This window comes from Schistocerca nitens, chromosome 3 (assembly GCF_023898315.1).
Source record: "Schistocerca nitens isolate TAMUIC-IGC-003100 chromosome 3, iqSchNite1.1, whole genome shotgun sequence".
NCBI classification, from domain to species: Eukaryota; Metazoa; Arthropoda; class Insecta; order Orthoptera; family Acrididae; genus Schistocerca; species Schistocerca nitens.
This window is the reverse complement of record NC_064616.1, coordinates 225,377,277-225,389,441: the sequence shown is the minus strand read 5'-3', so window position 1 is coordinate 225,389,441 and position 12,165 is coordinate 225,377,277. Positions and strand designations below refer to the sequence as shown.

The 12,165-nt window shown below is 41.3% G+C and overlaps 1 protein-coding gene across 1 annotated transcript in view; it reads right to left on the bottom strand.

Annotated features, from left to right (window-relative positions):
- LOC126248186 (unconventional myosin-Va) overlaps positions 1-12,165 on the bottom strand; it is a 365,334-nt gene that overhangs the window by 116,160 nt on the left and 237,009 nt on the right. The window contains exons 5-6 of the mRNA XM_049948965.1: positions 9,950-10,106; positions 3,536-3,755 (exon numbers count right to left, since the gene is read on the bottom strand). Coding sequence (XP_049804922.1) covers positions 3,536-3,755; positions 9,950-10,106 — 377 coding nt within the window. The remainder of the gene's footprint in view (positions 1-3,535; positions 3,756-9,949; positions 10,107-12,165) is intronic.

Below are 12,165 nucleotides of genomic sequence, written 5' to 3'. Positions count from 1 at the left end.
TGCTGACATGCATCACAGTCTCTGAATACCTTAGAGTAATAAGGTGTATTCAGCATTTTGAGATTTTCAAAATGTTCATATTTCAATGCTACCAAACACATTTGTCCGAAACATTCTGTCAGGTTTGTGACTGGATTTAAAATAAGTTTCAAGCAGATGTGTTACCATGTCTGAAGTTGTCCACAAACACACACATGATTCTGGGTGTGCCCATAAACATGTTATGGTTACACTGTTACACGTGAGAAAATAGTGTGATCATACCACATAGGATCAGTAGCCTGTTAAGCAACTGTAAACTTACAGTGTGTCTACGAAAGAGATTCCTATTGTCAGATTAGTTTTGGCCACACACTAATACTGTTAAAGTGTGTGGGATCCAAACCAGGAAGGATACACCACATACATAGTAACAATGAGAAAGGTCACACTGCCAGAAAATTTCAGAAAAATTGGTTTGAAGATGGAAACTGCATACATTCTTCAGCCCCCTACATAGTATTTCAGAAGAGGAGATGATATCGACAACCTCCTCCTCCTCCTCCTCCTCCTCCTCCTCCTCCTCCTCTTCCTGTTTACCTTATGGACTCATCACCTTTATGCTGAGGTAGCTGGTGGTCAGATGCCCTTCTTGATGACACCATTCCTATCTCCTCCCCCAAAGCAGAATCTGTGCACCCCATCTGTCTGCACCTAGAGTATTTGCAGGTTCGAGTGTGAGAATTATGTTCTAAATGTGTGTGTGGCATGTATCTGTGGCAGGATTTGGCAGTTGGATGTGGAGAAACTGCCTAAAAACCACATCTGCACTGGCCAGCTTACCAGCCCTTGTCCTTAATACATGAAGCAGATTTGATCTGGGGACAGGATCACACCCCCCCCCCCTTCCCGTACCCCAGAAGTGGCACATTAATGCACTCAGCTATCTTGACACATCACTAATCCAGAAGATATTGTTACAAGCAAATTTAACTAAAAACATGCACAGTTGCATAAACAATCATTTTTCATAAACTACAGCTGAGAATTAATTGGAAGTAAATATAAAAAGTATGTTGAAATTATCTACATGATGTTTCTGTGATGATAATACCAACTTACAGGTACGATGGAAAATGGAATATGTATCAACTTGAGATAGATAACTCCGGTTTGGAAATGACCAAGTCTAAAGGCAAAGCAGAACTGAGGCATTCTACAGTTTATTACTGGCCTGCCAACAAGGGTAAGAGTTTATGTAAATACATGCTTTTGTAATTTTACTTACCTGCATAATTTGCACAAGGTGCTATATTTATCAAGCATTTGACACTGTCAATCATTGCATTCTTTTAGAAAAATTGGAAGCATTAGGTTTTCATGGGACAGGGAAAAAGTGGTTTGAATCATATCTACAAATCAGAACACAGATTGTAGGACTGATGTCAGATTACTCCAACCACAAAATAAATTTAGTATCAGACGGGAGGGGGGGGGGGGGGGGGAAGTGTGATAATAGGTGCAACAAACCAAATGCTGCAAACAACTATTGATCAAGTATTGAAGAATGCTCATGCTTGGTTCAATACAAACCACTTGACAATAAATTCAAATAAAACAAATTATATGCAGTTTGGGAAAATATGTCAAAATGTAAATCTAGATCTGTTGTCGAGTGACAAGGCCATAGAGGTCAACAAAATTGCTGGGGATTAATGCACATGAAAATGTTAATTTTGATGACCATGTAATGAAACTTGTGCAGAAACTTAACTCAGCCTGTTCTGCTCTCAGAATTATTGCAAATGTTTGTATTGCAGTGGGTGCCACGATGGCATATTTTGGGGTCCCACCACTTGCCGTCTAAAACAAATCTTTCTGTTACAGAAGAGGAATAACAACACACAGTCATCCACAGACACAATGCAAACCCTTTATATATGCCGACTTGTGTAACTACGATACCCGAAATAGTACAGCACTCCATACTCAAATGCCCTTCTTGATGACACTGTTCGCACGCGCACGCGCATGAATTATTCTTTGTACAACTTAATATAAAATTTTGTATGTTCCTTTTCCATAAATTGTTTCCCATAAATTTACATGTACTTTTGGACAATATCCATACAGTATTTATTGTCTACGGATGGATAAGTAAATAAATCATTTGCTCAGAGTCGTGTCACACAGCTTTAAAGCAAACATATTGCGTAACAAAATTCTGTCATACCTTTGTGAACAATACCACTGTTGTTCAGATACTGTCATTTGCAATGAATTCTTGTCAGGAGACTGTCTTCATTTTCAGATGGTGTCTTTCACATTAGATGTTTCATAAGGCCTTACAAAAATAAATCAAGTGGATATGTTCCTGAGCAAGATACGAATAGTATGCTGTCTTCATCAAGCAGGAGTGTTCACAAAGATGACATGAAATACTGTCCAATAATGGGAGAAGCATATACCTCTGAAACACTGATGCAATTAAGCCGATAGAAAGAACACACAGACCCATTAACCAACCACTGACTGCCTTCCAAGAAGGGCACTGCTGATTTCTGTTAATGGCTATCAACATCTAAAGCACTGAGATTATCAATAGCCCGTAAATAACTCTTGCCACTACTGAGCATCGTATCTGGCAAAAAAGACTTCACATGAGGAAACTGCATGCGCAGAATGTGAGGGTCAATCGTACAGTGTCAACTCAACACAGTATGAAGCCTGAAGTCAGTAGGAATTTAAGCTTGCACTTTCTGTGAATTGTATAGCCGCTGCAGCTGCTGACCCCACACTACTTTCCATACGGTACTATGAGGAACATTGCTTTACGTAACTGATTGAATACTGACTGAACACTCCTCATACAAGTGAACGAGCACCACTTCTTTTCATTTGGGAGTTCCTACAGTTCATTGCTCTTATTATTTGTTGTTGTATCACTGCCCTGTTTACCCTCAACTGTTTCAGGAGTGATATCATAACTTGTGTCTGATGCCTCATATGTAGGTAGTAAGAAGTTTCCCATTTCCATCCTTCAGTATGTACCCCTACATTTGGTTGGTTCTGCCCACCTTACAGTATCAGCAACTGTGTACACAGTGAATCTGTTTACTGCATCATTCAAACAATGATACATGGGTTACCGTATCACAAAGGTGCAATTACCTCACAATATGTTGAGCTACACAAATTTTGATTATTGCCTATGAGCCAGTGTTTCTCCTTTCAAATTGATACATTTGTCATTCTAAATCATTCTTGTAAATTTTTACCAACAGTATGGAAAAAAAATGTTGATTCATTCCATCACCGACAATTTTGGGAATACTATTTCTCAGATCTCAATGTTAAGTGTAATGTAAATCCACAAAATAATTTCCTTTTGTGTAGTATTTTAATTTGAATTATTTCTCCCATTCTTATTAAAAATTATAGTTCATAACTAATTGTTGCTTCTAACATTTAGCCATTCATTCTTTTCTATAAAACTGTAAATGCATCATTTCTCAAAAGCCAATGTAGTTGTATTTATTGGGTTCTGAACATGTACCTAACTGAAGTTCAGGGTATTCTTCTCTTGCTGCACAGAGTTGATAAAATATATGATAATTCCTTTCTTCTGGTGCCTGGAAGACAACACGAGATTTCTCCAACAGGTAAGTGCGCATACTTGCTCCTTGTATATGATATTGTTTGTTGAAATGTATTTCTATGAACTTCCCAAACCTTGAGCTGTTGTCATTTCTTGTTGTTTTGGCATTACCTATTGCCTGAAAAATGCAAAGATAAATTATTAATATAAAATAAGGCTTTGTTATTACTTTACTTACTTAGGCAATTTAATTTACTATAAATTTTGCCAGTACTCAATGAGAACTGCTCAACACTGCCAACAATTCTCATCTCTAGTAAGAATAAAATCACACACCGAAAGTTACTGTAAATACTGTATTAACAAGTATGACAGAGTGCATCATTCCAGAAACCAGAATGAAAGCAAAGAATTCTTAACTATTTGCATATATAAAGAATCTATTTTATATAGTTGATATGATATGAAATAAAACAAATTGTACTTGGTTGGTTTGTAACAGACAATTTAGAAGAACTGATGAAAATGTAAATTAATATATGAAATAAGCTCGTAGAAGGTCTACATGTGACATTAATGCTACCAAAAAACAGTACGTCATGAAAAAGCGAGGCTGCTGAGAATATTGTTACACACAAGTAACATTCTTAAAATAGTTCTTTTGTGTACAAAATGTAGTAACTGTGGTGTCACAGCCAGACACCACACGTCCTAGGTGGTAGCTTAAATCGGCCGCGGTCCCGTAGTACATGTCGGACCCGCGTGTCGCCACTGTGTGATCGCAAACCTAGCGCCACCACAAGGCAGGTCTCGAGAGACTGACTCGAACTCAGCCCAGTTGTACGGACGACAGAGCTAGCGACTAGACGTACGAAGCCTTTCTCTCTCATTAGCCGAGAGACAGAATAGCCTTCAGCTAAGTTAATGGCTACGAACTAGCAAGGCGCCATTAGCCTTACAGTGATTGTTATTAGAGTCTCACTTGTGTTCACCATAGAGATGTACAAGAAGACATTAAAGATAAGTATATGAGAAGCTCCGTTCTTTTCTTCATAGCATTAATTACGTATCCTGTTCCAGTACTTCACGCCCGTCTGCGTTAGTCTCGCGTGCCTATTAAGCCACCTCTATCTACAAGGTGTTGGCCCAGCTGCCGACACATCAGTAACACCCTTCATGAATTTCTAATACTATTTGATAATCAGTACAAGACTGGGCAGCAATCCTGAAGGGAAACTGTGTTTGTCTGGATAAAACAACAAAAAGTCTTAGTAATCATTAACACTCCCTAATTATTTTAAGCATTACATTAGATAGAGTTCCTCTCTGAGTTTAGAAATATTCCCATGTGAATTGCTCCAAAAGGTGTTTTCAGTATAATAAAAAACACAAAAGTAATGGCTACGTACTATTACTACGCGATTGTGCAAAGCTATCCAGTATCATCCTCTCCGGGGGACACTACCTTGGCGAAGCACTGTCCATGAGGCTGGAGAGTCTTGCGTATCCGCGTGAAGCTGATAGCTATGGTGAAGGTAGAGGACCTACTGCCAGAAAGGCCTTAGCTGAAGCATCAGACAGTGTATCCCACAATGTCCTGTCTTCCTTACCCACTTCTCGCCCTTACCCAATTCCCTTCCTCAACCCAATGTGTGATGCGATCCGTGCAGAGAGGTGTGTGGCACATGGGAACATGTGTCACAAATGGAGCCTCAGGGATACCGGGCGACCTCTCTCAGTAAGTAGCCTTACACCGCAGGGGGGTTTCTGTGGTGTGGACCGTGTAGATCCCCAAATCTCGTGGGACCAAGATGGACACAATTGACGAAAATAAATTAGAACAAACTGAGGGGCAAACTGAGACCTCAGACACACAAACATCAAGTCAGGACTGATGGAACGCACTCCCATACTGAATCAGGGTCTAGACCTGAGCAAGAAGTGGGAACTGCACCTGAGAAGTTGGACCAGATCAAGATTAAAGCCTTGTCTGGGGCCCAGAGGAGCAAACTTCTCAGGAAACGGAAACAAAAGGAAGGAAAAGAATGGCTTCCCAAACGAAAGTGGAGGGAATTAAAAGGGCTTGGGCCCAAGACACCGCCCCCCACCCCCCACACCCCCCCACACACACCCCCAAGAAAAAACTGTCTCAAGTTGAAGGGGATACGCAGACACCCACAACGTCAAAGACAGATAACAAGAGGATAAGGGAGGAATCAAGACTCTCCCCTCTCAGAATAAGAGAGCCCAGAAAAAGCCGAGGTGTGAAACAGGGAAACAGACCTATAGTACTGCAGTCTGTTTTTAAGATGGCAGTTATCCAAGAAGGCTATCCACTGGTAGGCATCACCTCACAGCAGGAGCAGCTTGTACAGATGGCATACGGTGGAATGGCTCAAGGTTGAGGTGCCCATGATATCCCCGTGGGAGGATGCGAAGCTGTTGGTCAAGACAGCAGCTGAGCTTCTTAAGACCACAAAGGTGTCAATATGGTACCAAAGATCCTTAAGGATCTCTCTCCAAAGACTCTGTTCGAGAAAATAGGGGTCCAGAACCCATAAGTCTTGACCGAGGATTGGGGAGTAATCAACCTGAAGGACGAACCCTGGTGGTGGAGGTCAGAAGTCCCTGAAGGCACTGTGAGAGCAAGAGCTGAAATTGCTTTTAGGGTTCTTGCAGGTCGCTGTCAGGGTAATCAAAGACCTCAGAGGCAATGATGGCAGCAAGATAGAGACTTGAGGTGCTGCAGATTAATCTGCAGCACAGTAAAGGGGCCACTGATGCCCTGAGTTGTCGCCTGGGGAGACGGGAAGTGGACATGGCCCTGATACAAGAACACTACTTATATAAAGATGGTGTATTGGGCCTCACTGGCACTGGAGGTAAACTGATTTATGCTAGAAATCTAAGAAACTCCAGAACATGCATCTATGTGACAAATGGAATTTCTTTCATGCCATGACGGATTTCTGTTCCAGGGACCTGGTGACCATCAGGATGCAGCAACATGAGAGAGGTATCATGAGGGAAATTGTTTTAGCCTCAGCATATCTTCCTTATGAAGACAGTTCTCCTCCTTTGGAGGTGAGGATATGGACAGAAACTTGCCATCGGCAACGCAACCAACTATCGATTGGATGTGATGCCAATGCTCACAATCTAATGTGGGGCAGCAAGGACACCAACAGTAGAGGTGAGTACCTTCTTGAATTTCTCTTGTCTAACAACTTGGAGATCCTGAATAGGGGTGACGAAACTACATTCACGGATAGCAGGAGGGAAGAAGTAATTGACATAACCTTTGGTTCCATGATGATGGGCAGCTATGTCAAACAATTGCATGTGACGTTAGAGCCATCCTCATAGGACCACATATATATTAAATTCAAGGTTGAAATGGGAATCAGACAGGCCACGGCCTATGGAATCCCAGGAATTCAGACTGGGAGACATACAGGAGGGACCTTGACTTAAGCTTATCAGAAACTAAAACCTTGATAATGAATCCAGTACAGTTTGAGAAAGTAGCAGAGGCTGTAACCTCTGCCATAGTGACCTCATACCAGGACAACTGCTCAGTCACCAAGAAGTGCACAAATAGGAGTGTGCCTTGGTGGAACAATAACTTGGAAATGCAAAGAAAATAGATACAAAGACTGTTTAAATATCATGAGGGCCTTGTCAACTACAACCCTGCAATTAAACAAGCAAAGGGGGCATCCTGTAAGGCATTCTGTGAGGAAGTGGAGGGCACGGCTGCTCAAGCCAGACTTCACAAAATCCTCACTAGAGTACTAACTAATCCATGAGGTATGCTGAAAGAGGAGGATGGGGAATACGCACAGACAGCACATGAGACGCTGGAACTGCTCCTCAATACTCACTTTCCTCAACATGCTCTGGTAGATAACAGACCAGACTGCAATGCCTGATAGACAGTGGTTCTCAGGCACTCTAAGAGAGGGCTAGGAATCGGCCCAGGAGTGTGTCGACTTCAGTAAAATCCAATGTGTGGCGGGAACATTCCAACCGTTCAAGTCACCTGGCCCAGAAGGAATCTTTCGAGCTCTCCTCCAACAGGCAGGAGAGAATCTTATAAGAGTCCTATGCAGGTTATTCAGGGTTAGCCTAGCTGCAGGAATCATTCCCAATGCCTGGAGGCCGTGAAGGTTGTCTTCATTCCAAAGCCAGGGAAAATTGATCATACTGAGGCCAAGGATATGAGACCAATCAGTCTGTCGTCCTCCCTTCTTGAAACATTTGAAAAACTGGTTAATGTACATGTTGGGGAGAGGAGGCTGACTAGGGCTCCTCTACATTCAAACCAACACATGTATCAACCAGGTAAATCATGTGAGAAAGCTCTCCATCAACTCGTTGGGAGGGTGGAGAAAGCGCTTCACTTTCAAGAAGTAGCCCTCTGCATCTTCCTGGACACTTAGGGGGCTTTTAGTGACACAACCTTCGATCCCATGGTTAGGGCAGCAGAGGTGCATGACCTATGGACCACTATATGTATGTGAACTAGGGCCATGCTTAGTGGAACGAAGATGGAGGCCACCATTATCAATGAAAAGATGGTAATTAACACCACTAGAGGTTGTCCACAAGGATGAGTTTTGTCCCCTTTATTGTGGAATCTAGTGGTGAATGAACTCTGAGGAACTGAATTCCAGACAATACTTTTGCCAAGGATACACAGATAACTTTGTCATAGTAATACTTGCCAAATTTACTGACACAGTTAGGAATATGGCACAAGGTGCGCTGCACATTGTGCAAGACTGGTGCATTAAACAGGATATGAGGGCCAAGCCTAAGAACTGTTGAGGTACCATTCATTCACAAAGAAGCATATCCAACACTCAAGTTGGAATCTACAGCTTTTCGATGAAACTCTAGCTGTGAAGGGGATAGTGAAATATCTAGGGGTAACCTTAGATGAGAAACTAACATGGACCCCTCACATTAAGAGCATCTGCTCCAAGGTGAAAGGTACTCTAGTGAGTGCCAGAAGGGCTTATGGCAAAAACTGGGGCCTAAGCCCCATGGGTATGCACTGGATATACACCACAGTCGTTAGACCTAGTATCTCCTATGGGGCTGTAGTGTGGTGGAAGAAGGTAGAACAGCAGGTTGCAGTGAAGGAGCTTGCTAAGGTTCAGAGACTGGCCTTCTTAGCCATAACAGGCGGAATTAGCAGCACACCAACTGCTGGGATGGAAGCCATGCTGTACATGCCTCCACTACACCTTCGGGTCAAGATGAAGGCAGCAGCTGGTGCATACAGACTCAAAACTGGTAAAAACTGGATCTCACTGGGATATCCAGAATCACACACTAAAATAGCAAGTGAGGTAAATATAGGAATGGCTGGGGAAATGCCGGCTGACTATATAATAACTTCCAACTGCTCCAACAAGCCTTACAATATAATAATTGGAAGCAAGGAACAGTGGAAAAAACAGTTCGACACTATATGGGGGACATTGTGTGGTTCACTGATGGGTCAAAATCAGACCAAAGCACTGAGCCAAGGGTGTATGGGGTTAAGTCAAGACTGGAGGGCATCATCTCTCTAGGAAAACTGGCCTCGGTATTCCAAGCTCAAATTACTGCCATCAGAGCATGCGTGGAGGAGAATATGCATAGGTGCTACAAGGGCCGTAGCATCTACATCTATTTTGACAGCCAGGCAGTCCTGAAATCATTGGCAACTCCTGCAACAAGATCTATGATTGTTGCAGAATGTCACAGGGCTCTGGTGGAGTTAGGGGGAAGCAACAGGGTAAACCTAGTGTGGGTCCCTGGCCACTAAGGGATCAGTGGCAATGAACAAGCTGACAGATTGGCCAGGATGGGGGCAAAGACTCCATTCATTGGCCCGGAACCTGTCCTGACAATCACCAAGGCTATGATCAAACTAGAAATATGGAACTGGCTTAGAAGACAGTACGTAGAATACTGGACCAAGGTCTGTAAACAAAAACATGGTAAGGTAATGATGCCAAAGCATGTTTTAAAAGAAGCTCTGTAATCCTGGGCTTGAACAGGAAAGAGATTGAACTCCTAGTTGGACTGATGACTGGCCATGGGAATTTCAAAAAACACCTACATACCATGGGTATAACGGAAGGAGACCCTAAATGTAGGATCTGTGATGAGAGTGAAGAAACTGAATCACACCTAATCTTCGAATGCATGGCACTGGAGAGCAAGAGAGACATAATTTTCAGGTCATCTAGACCTGAAGAAATTGTGTCTAACAAAGAACTGGTAAAGGGACACTTAAAAATTTTCTTTGGATTGCTGAAAGAAAGAATAATAATAAAATTATTGCCGAGAGAAAGAATAATAATAAAATTATCTTACCTCCATTATAGGACTTGAGGCAAGGACTTTCTTTTCCACCTGTGTCTCTGTTGATGAACCGCCAACAGTGGCAAAATAACGCATGGCGTATTTGGCTGACACAGTCTTCCCGGCACCAGACTCACCGGATACAATGATACTTTGATCACGCTGTTCACTGGAAAACAATAATTTGATGTTTAAATACACATAGTTAATACACTGCCATCACATTATTTCTAACTGTCATATTAAATGATTTATATGAAGCAGTCACACATTTATTCGATACAACATTACCTCAACATACTATCAAATTGTGCTACAAACTCCGCACTCTCTAGCACTATACTCACTACGTTTTAAACAATTTAATTCTTTGTACAGTAAAATAGGAGAAGTTTTCAGTTTCTGTAAAATAATTCCAATTTCACATTTTAATACATTACATTCCAGACATACTTATGATCAAATCCCCATCTCTAATTCTCTTGGCATGCAAATATGAACTTAGGAGTGTGAACATTATCACAAAGGACACGAAAGTTGTCTCCATCATCTGTGTTTCTCTTCAAAACCTTTTTTCAGATGGCACCATATACCAATTGAGCTGTACGGTTTGGCTCAGTTGCTCTAGTTAAATTCTTAAACTCCACAAGCTACCTCTAAAGTAAGTACCATTATGAAACAAACCCACCAATTTCATAACCCAAATTCAAGCTGTGTAAGTCCATTTCAGCTTTTGTTGCTAGGTCATTTTTTGAGACACAAATACACGAGACCGGACAGAACACAAAACACGAGTTCAGCAGGAATCTCTGCAAAACTAAAACAACTACTACTACTACCACTACTACTACTACTACTACTACTGAAGTTGTGATCTTGGTACTGAAGCCCTAACTGTTTCCAAAATTTTGGTAAAAAGAAAACTAAAGCATTCTTGGATTGAGTGTGCAGAACCCCAGAATGAAGAGCACTATTAAATTACAGTGATAGGCTTTCAATAATATAGTAAATAAAACCTGATCTCTGCCAGTTTCTTTTTTAATAATGGTCAATTTATTGGTTGGTTCAGTCAACATGCAAGTATTGCGGAAATGATTTGTGAATTTCGAGGCAATACATGGAGGGAAGGTAACTCTCTTCTTCTTCTTCTTCTTCTTCTTCTTCTTCTTCTTCTTCTTCTTCTTCTTTTTTTTTTTTTTTTTAACACTGTTGAGAAAATTTAGAGGGTTGGCATTTGCAGATGACTGCAGAACGATTCTACTGCCACCAATGTACATTTCACGTAATGAGTACAAAGACAAATTATGAGAAATTAGAGCTCAGATGGAGACCTACAGAAACTCATTTCTCCCTCATTCTGTTTGCGAGTGAAACAGGAAAGGAAATAACTAGTAGTGGTACAATGTATATTCCACCAGGCACCATACAGTAACTTGTAGAGTATGGACATAGAGGCAGGTGCAGATTTGTGGAAGCCACTGAAAACCTAGCTAGCAACAAGTGGCTTTGAATCCACACCTTGTTCAGTTTCACAGCAAGGCGTTGAGATAATTACACACCCCACAAATCATGTTCATGATAAAGGTAACAACATGATACAATGATAGTGTAATAGGCAGACATTAGAATTTGTGAAAGATTCCTTTGAGTCTGTACTAAATGTCTTTTCTGAAAAGTACCATGGGCATTCTATTAATTCAATGAATGTAGTCTTAAGAATCACTGATCTTAAGGCTATTACACCATCAATGATCACAAATGTTAGTAAATCAACAATGATTCTGCAAGCAACTAGCATGTGAGATTGTTTTCTCCATTTTTTCGTGATCTCCGTAAGTTGTACTAGTGAAGTTCAAGTTTATTCTATTCCATCTTGACTCCTGGAAATCTTCTGATATATTTCTGCACAGTCACATAGAAAACACTATAATGTTTATGAAATACACTGCCTTACAAAGAAAGTGAAACACCCAAAAAGATACGAGGAAACAAAATGAAACTTCATGGGTTGAGAGGTTATGTGGTGTTATTTCAGTGATTCCAATACCGAGTCAAAGTCAAAAATAACTTGGCAGTATGTGCCCACTTATCAATATGTCATTGCACCTCCCTCTGGCCTGGATGCATGCAATGATTCAGTTGTGAAAGGTGTCAAAGCCATTTTATCTTCTCCTGAGGTAAGCGGTCCCACAACTGCTGTAACTGGTCACCGATACCCTGGATATTGG